This window comes from Stigmatopora nigra, chromosome 1 (genome assembly GCF_051989575.1).
Source record: "Stigmatopora nigra isolate UIUO_SnigA chromosome 1, RoL_Snig_1.1, whole genome shotgun sequence".
NCBI lineage: Eukaryota > Metazoa > Chordata > Actinopteri > Syngnathiformes > Syngnathidae > Stigmatopora > Stigmatopora nigra.
Genome location: NC_135508.1, coordinates 11,932,667 through 11,955,555, shown reverse-complemented (window position 1 = coordinate 11,955,555; position 22,889 = coordinate 11,932,667). Strand labels below are relative to the sequence as shown.

At 38.3% G+C, this 22,889-nt stretch overlaps 1 protein-coding gene across 2 annotated transcripts in view; it reads right to left on the bottom strand.

Annotated features, from left to right (window-relative positions):
* Nucleotides 1–13,066: 13,066 nt before the first annotated feature.
* mtor (mechanistic target of rapamycin kinase) overlaps nucleotides 13,067–22,889 on the bottom strand; it is a 52,285-nt gene continuing 42,462 nt past the window's right edge. For both annotated transcript variants that reach the window (XM_077715935.1, XM_077715946.1), the window contains exons 40-58: nucleotides 22,780–22,868; nucleotides 22,486–22,582; nucleotides 22,271–22,369; nucleotides 22,047–22,169; nucleotides 21,733–21,915; nucleotides 21,144–21,278; nucleotides 20,211–20,385; nucleotides 19,407–19,542; nucleotides 19,178–19,325; nucleotides 17,281–17,403; nucleotides 17,004–17,086; nucleotides 16,843–16,915; nucleotides 16,685–16,759; nucleotides 16,401–16,536; nucleotides 15,430–15,495; nucleotides 15,278–15,358; nucleotides 15,038–15,118; nucleotides 14,396–14,501; nucleotides 13,067–14,244 (exon numbers count right to left, since the gene is read on the bottom strand). In XM_077715935.1, coding sequence (XP_077572061.1) covers nucleotides 14,229–14,244; nucleotides 14,396–14,501; nucleotides 15,038–15,118; nucleotides 15,278–15,358; nucleotides 15,430–15,495; nucleotides 16,401–16,536; nucleotides 16,685–16,759; nucleotides 16,843–16,915; nucleotides 17,004–17,086; nucleotides 17,281–17,403; nucleotides 19,178–19,325; nucleotides 19,407–19,542; nucleotides 20,211–20,385; nucleotides 21,144–21,278; nucleotides 21,733–21,915; nucleotides 22,047–22,169; nucleotides 22,271–22,369; nucleotides 22,486–22,582; nucleotides 22,780–22,868 — 2,025 coding nt within the window. In that variant the 3' untranslated portion in view covers nucleotides 13,067–14,228. The remainder of the gene's footprint in view (nucleotides 14,245–14,395; nucleotides 14,502–15,037; nucleotides 15,119–15,277; nucleotides 15,359–15,429; nucleotides 15,496–16,400; nucleotides 16,537–16,684; nucleotides 16,760–16,842; nucleotides 16,916–17,003; nucleotides 17,087–17,280; nucleotides 17,404–19,177; nucleotides 19,326–19,406; nucleotides 19,543–20,210; nucleotides 20,386–21,143; nucleotides 21,279–21,732; nucleotides 21,916–22,046; nucleotides 22,170–22,270; nucleotides 22,370–22,485; nucleotides 22,583–22,779; nucleotides 22,869–22,889) is intronic.

Genomic DNA, 22,889 nt, shown 5'->3' with positions numbered 1-22,889 from the left:
CCGCATGCCACATTGAATGACATATAGTCCGACGGCAGTATCTTGGATCAGGGGCTCCCACCAAAGCTGAGATTAGGCCTGGTTCCTCTCTCTTGCTTCCATTGTCTCCCTAATGATGGAGGGGTTTGATCTGGGATCACAGCACTGCCAGGAGTTCTGTATCCTCAGACAAACCATCAGCCGGCTGAATTTAGGGTTCCATCCCCAATTAAACAGTCTGACTGAGAGACAGAAACAGAAGATGGTGAATGTTCTCTGCTTGGTTGTCTCTTGCACTGACAACATTTCAACCAGGTTGACCATGAGGAAGTCACCTGATTCCTTTTCTGTTCTGTCGGAGTATGTGTGAAAGCTAATCACAGTCTGTCAGGCCAAATCTGCTGCACCTGCCCGTTTATAGCTTGATTGGGTCAATGTCAATTTCTCATCCAGCCATTCATTAAAGAAACTACAACATTTGCTATAAATGCTCTCTTCTTTCTGTTTCCACCACAAAGTGATCCATGTCAGGTTTGCCCGTTGTTGCTGATTGGCCTATCTTAGAGTCCTGGGCATGGATTCTGCCAAAGGACATTTGTTTGCCAGCTCTCCATGACTTTTTGGGATTCTGCTGTCAAGACAAATTGGGAGTTCCATGTCTGGCTCTCTCACATTAGTTTTTGTCTATCAGGTGTTACATTTTGTAAAAAAAAACAAATGATATAGAAAAAATGTTCACTTTGATCTGGAAACCATCTGGAAACCTACCCAGAACTTAATCCTATGTATGAAACATAGACTCAAACAATTACGAATGGATTCAATTAAATCTGTTGTAAAGGTTAATTACTCAAGGACATTTATTATTATGTCTCCATCAGAATCCCAAATGGTTCTGTTTTTTTCCCAAGTGTTCATAGAAGCAAAAAGGTTAGGCTTACATAGCGACAGTTGCTTTTAAAACAAACAATCATGTTTTGCAATGACATGACACCCTGTGGCTGTTTGTGTTTTGGTACTGGACTAAAAAAAGAAACATTAGATGTAAAAACTCAGACACACTGTAGACAAACAGCCTAACGTATACAGCCAGTTCAAGTCTTCCAAAAAATAAATCTCTCTTGCCTTTTTTGGGAAGTTGCATTACATTGGAAAAGTACTAATTGGGAGTCAAAACCTTTTGTCAAAAAGGCAAATTTGCTCACCACATGGCCCCAGTATGTCACTATGACAGGATTAGGGGTAGAGCTCTCATAAAAGTATACACAGGAGGGATATCCTTCAGTACAAGTAGAATAAACAAGAAAAATGGGGCAACAGTGGGAACAAAATATAAAAATTCAAAGAGTACGCCAAAGCGCGCTCATGCAAGACAGCAAAAAGAAATCCCCCAAAAAGAGGCCGAGTGGAGTGATGAGAAAGAGAGAACGAAAACTCAGATGAGAGGTAATCAAGCATGAGGCAGCTGTGCAAAATTTACAGTTGTATTTCGGAATCCCACTTCTGTGGAATCTAGATGAAGAAGCAGGCACGGCAGATTGTTGTTTAGTCAAGCGAAGCCATGCTTGGTGGATGTTTGTGTTTTTCCTCCCATTTCTAAGGAGGCCTGCAGCATCCTGCATGCACCGTGCACAAAGTAAACACCAGTGTTACCACGGGAGCTTGTGCAGCTCCAACCCTACCCGAGCAGTCAACCTTAAAGATACACATATTGTGAAGTATTGTTTAAATTAAAAAAAACAAAAACAAAACAAAAAAAAACACACTTCTAGCTTCAAGTGTCCAAGTCTCAATAGGAAAGGATATGTGCTTGTTGTTGAGCAGGTTAGGCTCACAGTGGTTGTCTCATAGTAGACTGTGTTATATTATATGTTTGATTAGATCATAAGAATTAAATGTAAGTCAGTTTAAAATAAACTTTTTTTCTCCGCCCGTGACCCTTGTGAGGATAACAGTTTGGAAAAGGAATGATTATTTTTTAATCAAAAACTAGCAGCATAATATGCCTTGGAGTGTTGGAAACTTGGATGACGGAAATTGCAGAAGCCAATGACGTTCTGACGCGAGAAGGCATCTGTTCGATAATCATTTAACAATGCTGTCATTCACAGCTCCAAAAAAAGTTTTACAATGAAGGATTTTATTACTAGCGTGTTTAACCTCAAAGTTCACAGTCAATGTCAAATAATCAAGGAAAGATGAGTGTCAACTCTCACATTATTTCTACGAAGAAGGTTATACTTCCATCATCTCTGTTTGTTAGATTTAAGAAAAGAATTCATGTTTTTCTTTTTTCCCCCCTCTGTGTATGTATTATTCTATAGCTTTATGTACCACCAAAGTCTTATACATATAAGAAATAATGTAACAGTGAAGGCGTAATTTTGTTTTAGGTCAGAATATACATGTTGAAATGACTTTATGGGCCGAGCCTTCCTCTGTCAAAGTAATCTATTATCATCCTTTTTCGAATGTTTGTTTTAAATTTACAAATCTACAAACAAACTCAGTCTAGATAAACTCCCCCAAAAATTGGCTTCACCAACACGGAGGAAAAACTGAACAGTGAAAAGTGGGAACAAATGCTATTAGTGACATCGGCAAAGGTTTGTAAAGTTCTAACAATGTTTCTTGTCATCCACACGTAAATGCAAATCGATGATTTTACGGTTGATGTTAATAAAAAAAACCATGGGTAATATTCAGCAGGACTGTTTAAAACATATTTGAATGCTGATCTTTAATCCATTGATTGTAACCCATAAGAAAAGTGGTGGTTCTGTCCAGAAGGTAGTGATGAGAAAAGAGTGATGGATTATCTATGTTCAAAGCCATTTAAAAGGAAGAAACCTTGGGGAAAGAAAGTAAAAACGAAGGAGAATGAAAAAGTAAGAGCTGAATTGCAATGGAACATCACCATGGGAGGAGGGGCAGGAGGAGAGGGGAAAGAAAACTTTATTGTACAGCCATTAGAGCATGACTGTGCAACATTTTATTGCATTGTGTAGAACATTAAGCTATGGGCTGCTTGCACAATTGGTACAGGTTAAGATTAGCGTGCACGATATACAATGTTCTATCTTATGGAAGATTTTTGGTTATGTGATCCAGACTTTTCCTGTATCATGCCACTCTAATGAGTTAAATGGGAGCCAAACCCAATTTTTTTTAAAGCAAAGCAACCTCGCGCCAAGAACAAAAAGGATGTTAAAACATTAGACTGAACTGCACAGTGTACATCATGCCTGAGAACATGCTGCAAGAGGAAGTGTTGCAAATAGAGAGAAATATTAAATTTATCTTAAAACATGCAAGGGTCATTGTATTTTAATGAAATGTGAGGTTATGCGTGATTCAATTGGTAAAGAGTCCAAAATCATAGCTCTCCACACATTGCTTCTGGCGACCTAACATTGGTGGAATAGTCATAGCAAATATACTAAAAATAGTCCAACTTTGTGTCTTGATGTGACTCACCGTTTTGCATGGCCAGTGTCACCTTGGATAGCCTCAAGTACATGTTTGTATGGAAAATAATAAGTACAAAATATTTTCATGCAAAGTAGGCCTTAAGAATACTAAAGGAATTTTAAAAAGCTCATACCATTATCTTCCAATTTAACCCTCAAAATAGTGTTTCTGGTAGAGCCAAAACGAGAAGTTGGCAACTTTAGAAATGACCTAACTTTTCAATACAATGACACCTTCACAACTTCAGAACCCGACAGACAGAATGTATACAGAAAGTATTTTGCCTTTTCCCTGGGTTTTCTTGCCATTTCGTACCCACACAGATGACAGTCGTATTATTTTTACTAGTCCTTCTGATCATAATTCAAAACATTCCCATGGCATTGCAATGACACACCTGTAACGTTGCTGTCATAATATCCCACTATGCGTGCGCTAGGTCTGCGTGGAGTTTGGTACAATAAAATAAAGAAGTAGTTTGATATGAAAAAAGGAGGGTATTTCAGATATGGAATAAAAAATGTCAGTCAAACGAGCCCTCTTGACTTCCTGTTGATGTCTTGGTGGTACTGTCAGGTTTCTTTTCCCACAAGGATGGCTTGTCATGTTAATAGCCTAGAACCAAAAGCATGTCACTTCCTCACCTCACTGCAACGCCATCATGGCCGACCCTTTTGTCTCTTGTGCGCCGTCACTCTGTGGAAGTGACTAATTGATCCTGGAGGACAGAAGACGGAGGAACAATGGGGGTGTGGATGGAGGGCGGGGGTTGTTCCTGATAAAAAGGGGGGGCTGAGAAAGAACAGGATGCAAACTGCGCTTGGGATAATGTAGTTGCGGTGCTATCTCATTTCCCCACACAAAAGTAACAGGACTACTTTGTAAATGAAAGTCACTCAGGCGATGGATGCCCCTCACGCTCTGGCAACCCCTGCTTGAGATAATGGGCGTATGCACATTGTTTTTTAGACACAAGATTGACTCAGAAGCGAGAAGTGTGAGGGTAAGAAAAAAATGCAATCATTTGTGATACTATCCTTCTTTATGTAATAGTCAGAGGATATAAAAAAAGTCAAAAAGACTGTCATGAGCATCCATCACACTATATGCTGCCACAGCTGGAGTCAAAACCTTGTTGTTTCAACATGCTTTAAGATAGACAAGCAGATTCCCACAGTGGATATGGTGCCTGAAGGGTTCACCCATTCACACTGCAGTTAGTTGATTAGTTGACACAATTTTCATTTCAATGTCACAGAGGGAAGAATTATCTCTTTTTTGCCACGATATCCCTCTTTAAAGCCATCTGGAGTCTCTTCAAAAGATCCTTGTATTGTACAGTGGTATGGTCTTAAAAGGTTTCCTTACATATCTACTTAAAAAAATGTGTTTTAGTTCCAAAATAATAAATATTCAACCTGCTCATATATACGATTTAAGGTATTTACCTTTGTTGTTTATGGAAATAATTGAAAAACAGGAAGAAAATTGAATATTTCAAGTTACAGAACCCAACTAGACAAGCAAGTGTTTGTCTTACATGTTTGGTATCCACTCATTCCCAACAATAGAAATGACGGGTATGATGATAAGATGTGGTGGAAAGCTCAAATATGACAAACTCGAACTATTCTCCCATCTCTTTGACTGCATCACCCTTGCATGGAGCACAAACTAAAGGATATAGGAACCCTCTGATACAAAGTAGAGTAAATCCTTACTACTGACAGTGGTAGATGAAGAGAGCAGACTCACAACAGGAAGACTTCTTCACTGTTGCTCTTCAAATTGGGCCTTTTAAAACTCACTGGGAGAGGAAAAGCGGCTACACTTCTACCTGAAGACTAAAACAAGGCTAAATAGGTTGCTTCCATGGCTAGTTGTCTAACAAAAGAGGGAATTCATTTCTCCAACAAGCTCTAATGTGCTACTACAGGCTGAAGGCTGTCACAAAAAGTGTCCAAATACATTACTGTTAACTCCCTTGTGACAAGCAATAGTGAGCAATTAAATTATCAGCCCTAGAGTGCATTTCTGGTTTTGACGAGATCTTTTCCTGGTAGCCTTTGGCAGTGTCATGTAACTTTTCGCACTAACTAAAAAAAAAAATTATAATCATTTTGAAAAATCCATGCTTGATGGTTGCAGAAAGATCTGTCCTGTTGGCTACATTAACTATTATGACAAAAAAAATACGATTTAACTGCATTCCATTGACTTTTTGGGGAAAAAGAGAAGACTTATGTGGTTGCAGGCCATGGAAAGAATTGACTGGAAAGAGAAAATGATAAAGAATGCAAGAATTTGCGATGACACTTCACATCAGGTACATTTTGTTTTTTTGAAAACAATGAATCCCTTGCTATTTCTGACTGAATTAACTGAAATGAAAGAAATGCCTAGTGTTTTTTAACTGATTAAAATAATGGAATTAAAATGATTTCAGCATAACTGGAATGGGTGTTATCATAAATTTCTGTACATAAAAAAATGTGAGACTTAAAAGGAAGAACAATGAACCAAAATCACATCATCTACTTTGACAAAGATATTTTTAATAAGTCTGGTTAATGTGTTTTTGATAAAATTACGCAAAACATACTGGCTATCTTACAGTTTGTTCTGCATTTCAGCAATAAAAGAACATTTCACACAACAGAAAAGGTCAATTAATTACTAAGTCCTTTAAAGGATTGTATTAACTTTTTCCAAATTTCCTTCAGGTCTACATTTCTTAATCAACATACCTGCTGAAGTTCAATCATGGCTGGCGTTTCATCTCAAATGAATTTTCCAAATCATATTTTCAACCCTTCACCTATTGAATCACCGTGATATTCTTGGTGAATACACAGCTAACACGGCAGTATTTTCCAACATGAGCCCGTGTATATCTTGGGCGCATTGAATGTACATACTAAATGCATTGTGAAATGTGATGAAGGAAGGTTTTAGCAAACAGTAAAAGGAAAAGAGGTCAGCTACATTTCAAGGAGGCAAGAAAGCCTCCCTCCCTTTCTTTCAGTAACTGTGGCCTTGTCACATATGGTTATGCTTATTGGATATATGGGCAATGGGGTGTAGGGGGGTCACTGCACCAGCATGCCTCAGAAAATGCCTGGGCTACAAAAAGAATAGCGCACTGCCTTATATTTTAACCGTGCACTTCTGCATGTGGATGATATGTGGTGAATGGGCTGTACTCTACATCTTCTTGAGGCGAGAAGGTACATCATGTGTGCTTCTTGTGTGCTTCTTGCGTCAAGAAAGACACACTCTGGTTATAAATTGCAGAGAAAACTCCAAATATAAAGAATGAATTTTAAATTGCAACAATAAAAATAAATCACCAGCAATCAGGTCCAATCATATTTCAATATTTTTTTTAAACAGGACTATAAACTTCTTGTCGACTTTAGAATCTAATGTCACTCCAAATTTGGCCTCTTTTTACATTTAGAATCAAGTATTTCATATGATTTTCATGAGTATCATACATCAATTTATTTTCCAACCCACATTGATTTCCGGCTTAGAGATGAGTTGGAACCTGCCCAGCTGAATGTGGATAAAAGATAAAGTACACCTTGGATTGGTCGTCAGTAAATTACAGGAATTAAGTCCATCTCATCCAAAAAATAACCTAATGACAAATTCATCACCCATTTGTAAGTATGGAAGGGTCAGTAATAGTCTGTAAGCTACAACTTGGAATCATCAGCGTTTTTTTTTTCTTCCTCACAGCAGCCTCTTCATCCAATCTAATCTCAGCCCATTCCCCCTCACTGCCTCTTTCACACCCTAATCGGCGAGACTTAACAGAAAAATCAATTTCCACCACCCAGTGGAGGGGCCCAGTGTGTCACCACTGTGTCTGATTGATGATGCACGGGCGCCATCTCACAGCTCGCCGCTTTTTATCGCAGCCTCAGACTTGGTCACCGATCAGTGCTTTTTTTTAATGACAAATAACAGCAGATGTATTAGCGATACAACCCTGCCGCGTAAATCTGGACGTCGATGGACGACCCGAGATGAAGAGATGACGGGTCCACGTCATCAAGCTACTTAGTCCGACACATCGGGTCTAAGGTACCCAAGAATTCGGGAGAGTCTTAAGAATCATAAGTGGTGGCTTGCAAGTTCTATATCAATGTATGCTCGACTATTTTCAAAAACATTAGTGTGCAATCTTTCCAGAAGGCAATGGCGTAAAATCAAGGGCTGTATCGCCTTCTTGCTCATTTTTAGAATGCATAGCATTGGTAGGGAGAATAACCAACACTTTAAATTGTCCAGAAACAGCAAAAACAATTTCAAAATGTTCGTTGTTTGTAAGAAATAGCCAATGTAAGACATCCATTGAATTTTGAGACTAATATGCTACCTACTACTTAGCATTTTCTAAGCAAAGAATTGTCTTTCTTTGTAAACTTCATTTAAAAGTACTTACTGTGATTGTGTGAGGACTGGAAGAGTCACTGCAAGGCTTTAACGTCAAGGCAAAAACACTGGAGGAATTTGTTGAAGCTGTTCTACCCTAAAAAATAGACACCTAATTAGTTTCCCTTCACAAGAAACATTGCCTGGTATGAACCAAGCAATACTCGAGACATCTGCTCAAGTAGATACAATTAATAGTTACCCATGAGAAGCTTGAAAGAGCTGTGAGGGTATACTATTCTTGGTGTCCATGCACAGATAGTTTGTCTAGGAAAGAAAAACATTTCAGCGGAGATATCTGGAATATGCCAATACCTTTATGGAAAAATTAGTCAACGGAATGTACATTTTGTGGGTCCTCGAACTAATGTGTTGTGTTTTGTGAGGAGGGAGATTTACCTGAGAAAATTGCAGGAATTGCAGTAATCTGTCAGCAAAGTGAAGTTTAAAAGAAGAAAATGAAAAAGATTGGTTACAACAGCGAGTATTCGTCCAGGAATGGCTCAGTCAAACTCTTGACCTCAACCTAACTCAAAGGTTGTATCATCACATCAAACAAGCTACTGCCATCACAAGATCTAAGAAAAGTGAACTGAAACAGCTAAATAAAGAGGCATGGCCCAATCTTTGGAATGGGAACATAAAACATTTGGTTGAAGTCATTTTAGTCAAAGGAATGAGTTATTCAATTTAAAAATATAGTATAAATGCCTTTTTCACCTTGACATTTACAAGTTGTTTTCAGCAAAATAAATTAAACGCTAGAACATAATATTTTGTTTGGTAATCGTTTTAAGTAGTTTCATAGTGACTATTGTTGCTGGATGTCAAATCATATAAAATAAGCATTTAACATAGAAATGCAGGTAATCCTAAAGAGTTCACATATTTCTTTTGTAAATGCATTGCTGATTATGGGCCTTACTTGTACAACCCTATTTTTATGGAAAATTATGCAAAACAGGTGCCTGAAAATAAACTGGCACAATTGCATTTTCAGATTAGTATTGGAATTTGTCATGTATTTTGATTGTTTGCAAAAATAAATGCAATGCTTTATGGCTACAAACGAGGGTTGACTGGCGTGTGCTCTTTGTAGTTGTTTCAGGGTTGCATGGCCTTAAATTTGGGAAAAAAGCATATAATAGCAATATAAAGCACAGTTACAATGATTTAAAAAATATATATGTATATATATATATTCATATATTCTTTTTTTTATTGATGGTGACTCATATACGTGTTTTTTACATCAACTTTAAAATACAATTAATGTGTACTACATCTAGATATTTATGGTCCAGTTTATCTAGTGCTGCGTCCCCGTTTCTACAATCCTATGATTCCATGCCTGCCACTTGATGCTTATAACATGCCAAGCTTTTGGGCATTAGGTCAACTCTGGCAGGCTTTTGGCTTGGGGACAGAAGCGCTGGGAGTTTGAGAACAGCTGCAGGGAAATTAGGAATGGTTGCTGAAGATAGGCCTTCAGGTGCTGTCAAGTGAGAAAGGGTGTAACCATCATATGCAGCTATTTTAATCTAACAGTGGAATATTAAAGTCCCTTCTGGCTCTTGTAAAATGACTGAATTCAATGTTCTTTTAGTTTTGTCAGTCATTTAGATCGGTACTTGATTAACAATGTAGCTTATGACTAATATGGTCCTGGCATGATTGCTAACCAAAATAATATGAATGTTTTTGCTAAAGAATTCACATCATTTATGAGTTTAAAAACATTACCAATACTCACTCAGGCGGGTACATCTTGATACCATTTCATGTCCAGCCTTCAAATGATGCAGACATACTGTCCACCAAGGGACACCAAGCACACTATGTTTAACAGGAAACATTTTCCCATTTGCCTGACATTGACATTTCTTCCTCTTGTGTGTGTAGTTTTATTTGGTTTATTGGCCATTTTGGTTGCTTAGCTTCCATTGGCTTGGAGTGCAGATCCTGTAAGACAGGCATATTCATCACAAAACTGTAGCTTTGTGAGCACGGCATACACAAAAACAATGAAAGAAGAATACCGTGTAGTGTGAATGTAGAATATTTGTCCAACGAGAGTTGGTAAAATGTATGTCCTTTGCCTACATGGTTATGAAAAAATTCATCTTTAAGAGCTCTTCAGACTGTGAAGTATTACCACGGAGCATTTTGATCCAATTTCAACTCTTTGGCTCCTTAGTCTGTGTGGGGAAAATGAGTGGAGGTGCTTAATGCATCTTTTCAATAAATATGTGATGCGTTTAAAATGATTATGTGGCATGTCTCCATATTGAGTCAGGTACTGAGAAGTGCATTTTAAATTCTTTCAACTTTAATCACAACACTTTGTCAAAGTGCACAAGCTAAGAAGCTTTAGTCACAGTCGCACAATTTAAATATAGCGGGTATGATGAGGCAGACAAAATGACAAGGTCACATTAGGTGGAACTTTTGAAAAGTCATTTCGCTAAAACAGTGTTAGCCCACCATTGAACACGTGGTAGAGACAAAAGGTTCAAGATCTTCCAGCTAAAAGAGACCTTTACCTCCCTCTGACGCAGCGAGCAACCACTTAGGGTGTCCACTGGGTAACACATGACGATGGAAGAAAAGGTTGAATTGCATCAGCATGGCTGCACACAGGAAAAAAAGAAACAAGCTAAAATCACCTTGTTTGTTTCTTGCAAAGGCTTCATGTTGCACAAAAGGGCATAAACTGTCAATCAGAAAACAACCAGAATGATGCCAAACCTTTTACAGGGTTGACCAAAGTGTACAACTTCATGGTGTACAAGTGTTTTTCTGTGAAAATGTACTTTCAATGTCACCTTCCTGAAAATTGACATCGACAGCCAGATTCACGAGAATACAGGTGTTGTTTTTTTTTGTCCCTGCCTTGTAACAGAAAAAAACAAAAATCATGATCAGCACGAAAAGCTTTTTCTGATGCTCATGTCGCAGACAAGCCTAACAGGCATGGAAACAAAGCACGTTCAAAGCATCCTGAAAGAACAGCAGGTCTCCGGTGGGCTATACCGCTGTCAGTTTCATCGATACAGTCTTTCCAGCACAGTGAACAAAGACAGCCCAACTACATACTGGCTGCAGCCTGGTGCTTTTAAAGAACTTGGAGTCTGCTAACAAACTCCTGGAGCTAGCCGTCAATTTGGCCACTGTCTTTCTGCTTAGACGTAGCCGGAAGAAAGAGACGGGAGGTGGAAAGATTGGGGCTGTTGTCATCTCAGGTTCTTTGTGAACAACTTTGAAAGTAGCACTTAAATGCTATTTTCTCTTGTACCGCTACACCTGATTTATGTCTCTTTAGAAGAGCAATACATTTTCATGACATCTTAATTAAATCCAAAGTGCAGGCCTCAAGCTGAGGCACAAAGATCTGCACTCTTATTTTTTTTTTCCCCTCTGATCCCTCCAGTGAAAATGAATTGAGTCTTCCACTCGCGAGTTGGATTCCCCAGTTTTGAGTTCACTTGTTTGTATAATCACCCAAGTTATTGAAAGGAAGAATCAAAGCTAAATGTTGGATATCAGATTGCATTTTCTTTTTGGAGTTAGCTTTATTAAAGAAAGAAGAGAAGAAATAAAAGAGAAAAAAATAGAGTTAGTGTTGTTGATAGAATTAGCATATTGATCATTATTTATGAGTTTGCACTACCCTTTCTGTGTTTAATTTCATTGTCATTGTTTGAAACAGAAGGCGTTTTTTTCATAATGAATTGCAAAATATCATATAATGATAGAATGTAAGAATATGGCACTTCCTTTAGTGACTCGGAAATTGTTTTCGATCCTCACTAAAATTCCGCCCCAATGTTTTTCTTTTTCAGATTCAGGTTTCTCCATTCAAAAATGCAATTTGCTAAATTCAATTGCAATTAGTTTCTGTGAAAGTCACCCTGATCGTTTTGGAAAAGCTGTCGATTGCAAATAAAGATCTTCTCTTAGCCAATCAACACATTCGTTTTAGAGAACGTGAATGTTGGACCACCATGATGCGATCTTTACATGATGGCATATTCCTTTTATCTGATTTATTTTGCGCATGTGGCATTTTGGATACATCAAAAGAAAATTGCTGAAGCAAAAACCCATGATTTAGAAATGAAATTACTAATGGAAATTGTCACAGGTACGGAAACATTTTTAATACCACTCAATTTTCTGCACATATTGGCAAAGTGGCAAGAACTAAAGATTTTTGTTGCCATTATTTAACCTGAAAAGTGCTAGTTGCGTGGTGCTGCTGTTTTGTAATAGGTGGCCAAATTTCCTTTCAAGATGCTGACATCACTTTACGTCCCCGAGTCAAACGGCGGGTCCGGAGAGTGTTCTTAGTCACCACTGGCTTAATTCCCACAGAAACCAGCAATGAGCTGTTATGACCAGAGTCCATACACAGAGTTGGTAAACAGCCTAATCCCTCCCCCAATCAATTGAACCCATTTCACATGAGCTATTGACTCAACTGGCCCTCGACGGGCTCGGTTGCGGGTGCTAACAAAACACAAATTAGACAACAGAAAAAGAGCAAGTGAAATGGTGGCACCCGGCATATGAAAAGACCCATTTTCACTAATGAGGTTTGGCAGAAGTAGGGGAAAAGAGTGAGATAGGAGTGAAAGGAATAATGAGAGGAAACAGAGGAGGAATGGATCGATGGGAAGAGATAATCACCAGGACTATGTCCCAATGTGTAAAGAGTGTGACATTGCAAAGGTGAGGGAAGGGATCAATGGGCTGCTTTTTGTTTATCTGTAATCCCTAACTATCTATAAGTAATTAACCTTCAAAAGGAGAACATCAGGGGTAGGGCAGGAATAACAATGAACAAATAACACACTGCTGCTGTTAGGTAATCTAAACTCATTTCTGTGCCAAATGTTCAACAACAAATTGGAAATACGACTACTAAGCTTACCAACGAACATTACTTCTCTTAAATTTGCCTGATAACCACATCCTCAATTGCCAGAGAAGGTAGAAGACTGGTGATCTTATTAGGAGTCAGAGTGCCCTCTGTGGGTAATAAAAGAAAACAAGAGGAAGGATAGACAGTAAATCTGCCCGAGCGCTAAAATGTGCAAATGTTATTTTTGTTGTTGCTCCATCTAAGCACACACACACACACACACACACACCAAATGAAAACAAGGACAAAGTGTGTCTATACACATTTAATAGCACACAAAGCCTGTACATTGTGTCATCATGATTTTAGACTTAATTCATGCCTCGACATTGATTACATCTTGAGTTTAAGTTAGTAAAATGTCGCCATATTACACCAGTACTTGTCAACAAAACCTGGTAGCCGGGTCCCCCCTATGAAACATCCAGCATGCATACTGGCTGCGAACATTGCCACAGGAGAAAACTCTTAGGTAGGAGTTATATTGTTGCCGGGGGGCACGCATTAAGTCGACAGAAATTAGGATAGAACGTTGCTTGTTAGCCGCCCAAAACAAGCCATGGAAACAGATCACAATCCTCCACAAATGGAGGAAAAAAAAGAAAGACAGCAAAATTTGTTGTGTAAAAATCATTTCACAGAATCTCAAAAATCAAAATTGGCCTACTCTCTTGGGAGCAGGACCGAGTGAAAATAAAGACTATGATGTTTGTTTCTCATACTGACTGGCTAGCTGCCATATGCTTAAGGTAAGAATGGTAAAAATGTCTTTCTTGTAATAGGTTAACTTCACAATCATGACAATTCAATAATTACAATTAAAATGTTCCACAGAGGGGACATGGAATATTATCTTTTGCTTTTTAAAAATATGCCGATTGGGTGCCTGCAAAATAAAACCAAGAAGATCTTGGTTCCTGAAAATCAATCAATGATCTATTAAGCGACCACCTCAACAAAGATTTCAATTGGACAATTACTTGGCTGCAATGATAGAATTAGTTTCAGTGCAAAACAACTGTTGTGAAACTATAGAAGAACCGATAACACATTAAAGTAGATTTGTTTTTATCCCAGATTAGCCTTAGTGAAAAGGGTTACCAGGATTATAATTGGATTATAATACTATAATATTTGATTGCATATGTGAGAAGAGGGGCTGTGTCCATTTCACGTGCTACCAAATATTACGAAGTATATTTTGTAATCTTGTAGATTAAAATGCTGCATGTCATAATGCAATGGGTCAGAAAAAAGGGCTCACTTGCTGTCTAAAGAAAGTATTAAATCAAATTTTTAGCCCAGCAATTTTAGTGGCGGGATGGGAAGTGGCAGGAGGCATGAAACAGAATAGTCCCAAAAACAAGACGTTAAGAGTGGAAGTTAAAAAATGGTTTCCAAAAGTGACTCTTCACCAAAATGGACACCTAGAAATGAGAGAAATAACATGATAAAAATGTCATACAAAAGTCAGTTATACAATGATTGATAAGTCATGACAATAATGCTGCTAATAGTGTTTATCGATAAACAATAACAAAACAGAGACCTGGCGTACTATCAAACATTTGTACTAACCATCCAATGTAGCATTGGCATAAGTTCTCATGGGAAGTGGCCTGCTTTATTAGTAGTTCCACTTGTGTTGGCACATCCAGAGTCTCGTCATGAGAAAAGTCTCGACCTGGAGGAAACAAAAACTCGCCATTGGTTTCGGATGGTATGTACTAAAAGGCACACTTGGAGGCTCATATCTAAAAATCTGAATAAAGCATTAAGATCTGTGGAGGGAACAGAGTTTGTGGTTGATTTGTTTCTGCTCCTATTGTCTTACGCAAATAATGATTTTATGTTGACCAACCTCTACTATTATAGTTGGTGCATCCGTGTTCATTTGGAAGCAAAATTATTTAGAAAAAACATTAAATTTAAAATGTGGACATAAACACACTCCTATGGAGCATATTATTCATTGTAGGCACAGATGACAGCCTCTTTAATTGACAGATACAACTTGAAGACATAAATGATAAATGATTATGCTGAAAGAGGATCCCACATCTTTATCGGATGGCCTTAATATTACCCCCACTACCAACATCAATCTTCATTGGTGGAAACTATAACATGAAGTGCCATTGTGACCAGAAGAAACAAGTCTAAATGTTATATTTACCATGTAGAAGGTAATAATGACTGTATGAAGGCTGCAGAAATTACCTGTAAGCTTATCTCGTACTCTGTTGATAATTTGAATGGCTTTCTTGTTGAGGGCTTCAGGTTGCACCAAGCCATCTCCAACTGAAACACACAAACAAACGGCTGCTGAGAGGAAAATTCCAGACAATAGGAAGTCGATCACAGTGTATTAAATTGGGCAGTAGGCAGAAGTTTGCTCCTTCAAAAGTGAAAACTAGAGCACAGCAAACATACTAAATAAAATGTAAAAAGACAACTTACTAAAAGAGTGAATGGATTCAGGCACTGTGGTCCCTGGTTTCTTGTGTGTAGTCTCACCCATTTCTATTCCCTCAAGGGCTTCTGTGTCAGGGGGCAGAACATTGTCAATGGGGAGCACTCTAACAAAAACATCAAACAAAACGACTACTCACCCACTGACTGACCCGCTGTGTACGAGTCTGTTCTGGTGCGTGAGCGCTTGTTTCCTTTTGTATTAGCTAGCATTGATGGGGGCAAAAAAAGGTCAAGTTTGTTAGAAATGACGACAATATCTGTGCTTTTTTTCTTAAATGCAGTAAAGTTTTCTGTGTGTGAAATCCAAAGATATTTCCACTTCAGTTTTTTTTCTTTTCAAAAGAAGAGAATATTCTCTTTTCCCACCACATCTTCATAGATAGCAATTCTACATCTGTTCTAGCAGAAACATTTTAAATGAAAAAACAAGAACTAAAGGTCAGTTTTTAAATGATAATTTTAAAAACTTTTCTTTTTTTGTCCTATTCAGTTCTCCAATACTTAGATTACCAAAGTTTTAATGAAGGGCCTTGTTTACAGTAACGCAACCATATGTTGAAAAGATCAAAGTGTACGTGAATGTCTAATTAGTTCTACAGTACTTTGTCTCTGACGAATGATTATTTTTGTTTGCTACTGCTTAACCATCTGTTTTTTTTCTTAAATCTGAGCTGGGAGATTGTGGAAAAGCATCACTATAACTTCCCCGAGACATCTTTAAAACTATAACTTCCTCGAGAGATCAGTTATAACCCTGTTCCTAGTCTATCTACAGAAGAAGAATTGGTTGGGAAGAGGTGTTCACATATTGTTAAAAAAAGTCATAATTCTGAAAATAATTCCTCAGTGGCCCTCATTCTCTTCCGTATATATCAGTTTTCACATACAGCGTCATTTTATGTTTATGTTCTCCCTTATCAAAAGAAATGAGTGATTTCCATACTTAAATAAATTTACTGTATTTTTCAGACTAGAGGGGCAACAGCCAAAGAAAACAATGACGAGGTATAAAAAATATTAACAAAGATTTGGCCTGTATCAGTATGTGCTGAAAATGTTTTCTTAAAACACAGAGGAGCACTTGAACTGGTGCCGAATGTTTCCTTACTGTCCATTAGTCTCCAGTTGAGCAGTGGGTCGTAGACAAAGGCTTCCAGCACAGCCATAACACTGTCCCTGTGCTCCCTAAGTACTTCCATCACTGTGTGGCACGTGATACGATAGTTACCGTCCAAGCCAGTCACCTTGTAAACAGACAAGCACAGGTTTAACTAGTGCCTACAACACACCTTGTATAACTGCAGTTTTTGCCTGAAATTAATTCTGGTTGAATCCAGCATTGGTGAAAATATGCTCAATATTGGTATTACCACAAACAGTAGTGCCAAATACCTCCATAGCATTGGTCAGCATTCTTGTCAATCTGAATGGGATCTTTTCCGGGAATTTTTCTCGAGTCATGGCAACCTGGTCAATGATGTAATCCTGTTTAATCCTTGGCCAAATAATCATTTGATGTATTCTTGTCGAAAATAATCCTTTTCTCTTACCTCAAAACAATCCCCAAAGTCAATGTGGAGGATCTTTCCACTTAATCGATCCAACATCAAATTAGAAGGATGCCTGCGGAGAACATAAGTATAATCCCTTCATCAATAACGATGAAACAAATATCATGTAATCTCAGTTTTAAGATTATTGACGAGATGACCTGTCGCCAAGCCCCAGGATGTAGCCGACCATCGACATCACAGCCAGAGATCGGGTGTAATTTGTCCTCCTGTCAAACCACACCTGAAGAAGAAAAACGTTTAATTAAAATAAGGACAATAAATATATATCCATTTTCTCTCTCTAATCTCTTTTTTTAAATTTATTTTACACTTGTATAAAATTTAAGATTGTTTCATTTGATAAATGTTCTTGATATTTTAACACTAAATCATGAGGTTGAAAGCCTGTGGTAGAAAAAGAAAAAAAACATTCACCTCAGAACTGGGGCTTTTTAGCCATAAGAGCTTAGCCAGGTCATCTCCGGCTGTGTTGTTGACAGCATGCTCAAACACCTCCACTTTCTCCATCAGTGTCAGGTGGTCATAGTCAGGCGCCATCTGGAAGAAAAGCATCCCTTCGCATGAATATTTAGTGTGGATTCCTGTAAAGCAGGTGCACCATCAAAGGGAATAGAAGACAATGCAACATATCAAAAAATCCCAACAAGATTAATTCGAGCATCATTCAAGAACAAAACATGAAGAATAAATCAAATATCGTCCTTAATAAATAAAGCATATGCATCCATGAAGCACAAACTACATCTTGAACATAAATGTCATATTAGACGTACTCTATAGAGCAGAAACACAGCAGTAAAAACATGATATCATTGTAAATTATGCTTAGCCACGTACATAAATTATAAAGACTTTTGTTATTACTATACTACTAAACAAAACCACAAATTAAAAACAAGAAGCACACCAGGACATTGTGGAAATAAATGGGACAGAGTTGACCAGGCTGTATAGGATTAAAAATGAGCACAACAGGAAAAGACAACCAAGGTTAGATGATTTGGGGACAACATTACAGAAAGCAGGCTTGTTATAGGTCGGCCATGTAAGACAAGGAAGTAAGTACACTGGCAGAAAAAAAAGATGAGGAAGACTCAAGGAAAAACTACATATTAGAAGGTTAATAAATGTAGTGAGGGAAGACATGAGTGGAGGTAATGTTCCAGGTCAGAATTTATAGACTTCGATGGATTTGAATGGTTCATTAGGCAACCCGTAACAGGATTGTCTGAATGGGTCAAATAAGGATAATGGGTCTAGAGAGTACACTCCTCAAAACCACCAGGAAGTCCTCATTTTCTACCTCAAAATGTATTTAATTTAGTGCTCTGTAAGTGTATCGGGGTTTCAAAATGGTATTCGATTGCGGGTGTGGGTGCAGATTTATTTTTCCAATGTTGGCTGTTACAAGCAGGACCTGATTGCAATCAACTGATTACACTTGAAAGACAGTGGTGCTGTTGGATTGAAAAGCTGTAGCCATTGCAGCCCTCCCAGGAATAGTTTGGATACCCGTGTATTATTTGATAACAATTGCACTTGTTGTACAATCACAAGGGACCCTTCTGTGTATTTTCTAAATGACCTTAAAACAATCATAATTTATATTGTAGCCTTGGTTTGCTTGATTTACATTGTCTAATTGGGCACGTCTGGTGCGTGTGCTATTAATTAGCATAAAGCAATTACGGAGCCCAGATGCATCTTCATTTACAAAAGAAGTGTGTTCATCAGAGAACAAATGAATGTATATAACATCAGGTGTTTTGATAAATCTATTTGAAATGTGATGCCTAACTGTTAACGTGTTATTTAGAAACTGTCACTTTACAACTACAGATGGTGTAGAAGGAGTGAAAGCCATGTTTGCTTAATTAAAGTATACAATTGCCTTGAATTAATTTAAAGAATTAAATACGGTTGATGTGCTTGCACTTCAATGTTGGTCTTTGATTTAACAGAGTGTGTGTTCAGGAGATGCAGGAAATTGAGACAAAAGAAATCTTAACCATCTCTATCTCCATCCTTATGCTTAATGTTTTTTTTCACTGTGGCCACTATCATCCTTTCAATAATAGGCTCTTGGTTTGTTAGGAGCGTAGTCTACAAGGGCACATTAAGAAAATTAAATCGGTCATTTGTTGCGAAGGTCAAATTTGTCTACATTTAATCATAACAAGAAAATCAACAATGAGGGCACGAGTCTGAAAAAGTATCATGCAAAGGTCAACTAATTTTTAACTCCTTCAAACATCTTGATGGACATGCTTGTGTCCAGTTTTGAGGAAATGCAATTTGTATGGTTTCATACCCTCAGCATGATGCGATGTTCAATGTTGAGCAGTATTTTTTTCTTTTCTCTGTAGTCTCTAATGAGGGCATGCAGGGTGTCACAGTGAGGAACCCAGCCAATCAGCCCAGAATTTGTAGACAAGGGGATCACTGCGTAGCGCTGGATGCTAATAGGTGGAATAGATGTAATCAATTCAATCACTGTCAGTATTCAAATCTGATGCAAGAATACACAGAAGTGAGATTACCTGAGGTTCTTGCGCAATGACGCAGGGTCATTTGCCAGCAACGTGTTGACTAGGCCAAATAACTGCATAACTCTCTCATCCTGCCTCAGGTCCTCGTGTCCTTTTAACAGGAACATGAACTCATGGCCGTTGCTGCCTGCAGAGGGTGCCACAAAACCCAAATGTACATTTTAAAAAAGTGAGACAATGGTATGTACATGATTATAGTCTCCTGAAAAATCTTGAAAATGAAGGACCACTTTGATCCTTGAGGGTTTAAAGTCTGAATTGTGACTCCATTACAATCTCACTCATTGTACATATAACTTGCAGTATGCCTTTAATTGCATTAGGTGACATAGAAGATTTGTATTTCTTGTTTGCGCCTCAAGACCAGCCAAGCAATGCAATGTCTTTCCCATTGCCAAAGAGGCCTGACAGTAAATCCAGGCGGCCCATAGTGTGTGACAGGTCCTAATCTGATGTCTTGCTCCAGAGGTCAGTTGATTTATTACCTTTCATCTTTTACAGCCCATGTTGTGTATCACTGATAGTGAAATACGAGAACAAGGTACGACACTGCCTAGTAGAAAGTGGGCGGTAAAGTGAACCATTTGTGATTAATAGCAGCGTGATTTGGCTGCCAGACAAGGTGACTTTACAGTGGCATGGTATTTTTAAAGTCGCTTTAGTATTATATTTCATACCATACGGCATAGCAAATGGGGAAGTGAGAGTGTATTTTTTTTATTCCTTCAAATTATTGTCAAAATTGGTGTCATGAAGATTATTTGCAGATCATGGAACACAGGTTGAACAACTTACCCATAATGGTGAGTTTTCGTGGTCGCTGCTTAGAAGTGATGACCTGCAGGGAGGGTGCAATAGATTGGATGCGAATGATAGGCTGATTGGGGTCGTAGGTGCCAGGGACAGCCAGTTCAAGGTCACGGCACGTCAGCAATTTTGGAGAAACATACTGAAGCTCCAGCGACGTCAGCTGAATGGAGTTTTTGAATAAATTCCATTAATAGATGTATTTGATAAACTGTGTAATGCCAGTAATGCTCCGGTATGTTGCCTATTATACAAAACATGAGCTGTATTGAGACCAAAATATCTTTAAACTTTCACAACACTAAATAGTCCGCCCCTCTTTGTCAATTTATTAGGGTGTTAAATGAAATCACATTACTGTGTTATGTTTCAAAGGCTTGCTTCAGATTTGGATGGAGATGGAAATTAAGATAATCTCTTTATCTATTTGTGCATACAGATTGAAGGTAACACCAAAAAGGGTTTATTTCTGGTAATACCCAGTGGGCATAAAACTGCAGCATTCTCACATTTTCACAGAGCGTTTCATAATTCCACAGTGACTGTGAAAGGAAATAGAACTCTGTCTTGACAACGCTCAAAATTGTTTTCATTCATAACTCAGGGAAGAACTTGAACCATGACATCCCAGCACACAAAACTACTATGTGGTGAAAATCAAGTTTTCACATTTTCAGAATACTTCCGTAAAAGAGTGATATCTTAGCAGTCTGACATTGGGTAATTAATTTATCAAAGACAACGTAGGTCACACATCTCATTTTTTTGAACTGCTTTGTCCTCATTAGGGTCACAGGGAAGGGGCAGGGGTGCTGGAGCTTATCCCAGCTGTCTTTCGGCCAATACACACCCATACTTAGAGGCAATTTATCCTTTGAAATATATATACATACAGATTTCCATAAGTTGTGTTTTACATACCTGTGGCAATTGTTTGGAGATGCGCCTAAACACATGATAGTAAAGGTCCCAGGCCTGGGTTAAGTCCTTCACATTTCCAGAGCGCATGTACTTCCTGCACCAATCTTGAGCCTCCATTAGGTCCCTGCCATAAGCCTTAAGAATGATAAAAGACAGATGTTACAATAAAGGGCCTCAATAAAGCAGCAATGACACTTGTTTATTTTCCCATGAGAAGTACATTGTTTTTCTCTTTATAGTTGTATTGGAGAATATTGTTATTAATTTCCAACACATGTAATGATAATTGTTGTATTGTCATATTGGATAATTGTTATTGCAAGGCGCCTAAAGATTCCCGAACCTAGTACACTCAAATAGTACAGCTTGTGGTTGGCCTAACTACATCCTGAACAAGAATGATGAATGGTTGACAGCTAATTCCATTCCACTGACTGACTAGTTAAGAGGTCAACAGAGGCAAAAGTATAACTGGTAAGATCCATTGAGCTTGTAGGCCAAAACTCAATCCATCTTGAGTTATAGTTTTAATAACCTAACCTGGTGTCACAATTATAGCACAGTTTTAAAACCAATCTCCCAGACACACCTGATTAAAAGAGGTCTCTTTTAAGGTCTGTGGTCCCCTCTCCATCATTGCGTGTAGGGGTTCCAGCACAGCAAACATGCCCTTGACATTGCGTTCCCCAAAGTACAGACGTGACGCCTCCTCGAGGCCCTCATGCCACATCTCATGCCATAAAATGGCAACTCTGATAAGTTCCTCACTAACCTGGATGAAGGAAACAACATTTCAGAACAAGACAATGCAAAAAAAAACTTGGCTATTGAAAAACCATAGAAAAAATATCTTTGGAGTTTAGGTAAGGTAAAGTAATGGTATAATGCCAATAACATCCATACCATGATGGCTTGCTGTACAAGAGTGTTGCAGTGTTCACACATATTCTTCAGGATTTTGTTTGCAGCATTGTGACGAGCTGTGGTGGTAGACTTTGAGGCCACAGTTAGTGGGTATATCAAAGCCTGGAGATGGATTGAAGTTCATTTTTAAGTCATGCTTTTTCTTATAACGATGAGAGTAAGATTTACAAAAAAAACATTGAGCAGTAGCCCTGCACACATACTTGTGGATGATACCGTCCAATATCTGTAAGCAGCTGGTGGATGAGGCGGCCCACCAGAGCACGAGGAGTGTCAATTCGAGCAATGAGCTGTGGAATCACCTAAACAGCACACACACTCACATAGATGAGCATTTATATGGCAGGGATTCACCCAGGCTTAACCAATTTCAATTTTAATATTTGATGAAAAGGAAATGAATGAGTACATGTATTACCTGAAGCCAGGTATCTATTTGGATGGTCTTGATGCCCTCGACAAGGGCCTCATTTACTTCAGGCCAGTGGCCATAATCAAACCACAAAGTCAAAACCCTAAAAAAAATCGACATAAACAAGTTTGTGGTAAAAAAAAAAAGGTACAGGAAGTGGATGAATATTCAATAACGGACCAAATTAAGAGTAAGGAAACAACCAACCACTAGAGGTCCTTTCAAACCCACATTAGTCAAGTGGTGAGTGACTATTGTCTTTAACACACATGCAGTATTAGAGCTAGCTGACTGACTGACCTGAGTGTGTCCTGCAGGTTGTTGCCTCTGGACAGAGAAATGGAGCGGAAGAACCCTTGAACAGCGGGAACAGTGTATAGGAGCAATGTCTTTAAAAAAAAGAAAAAATG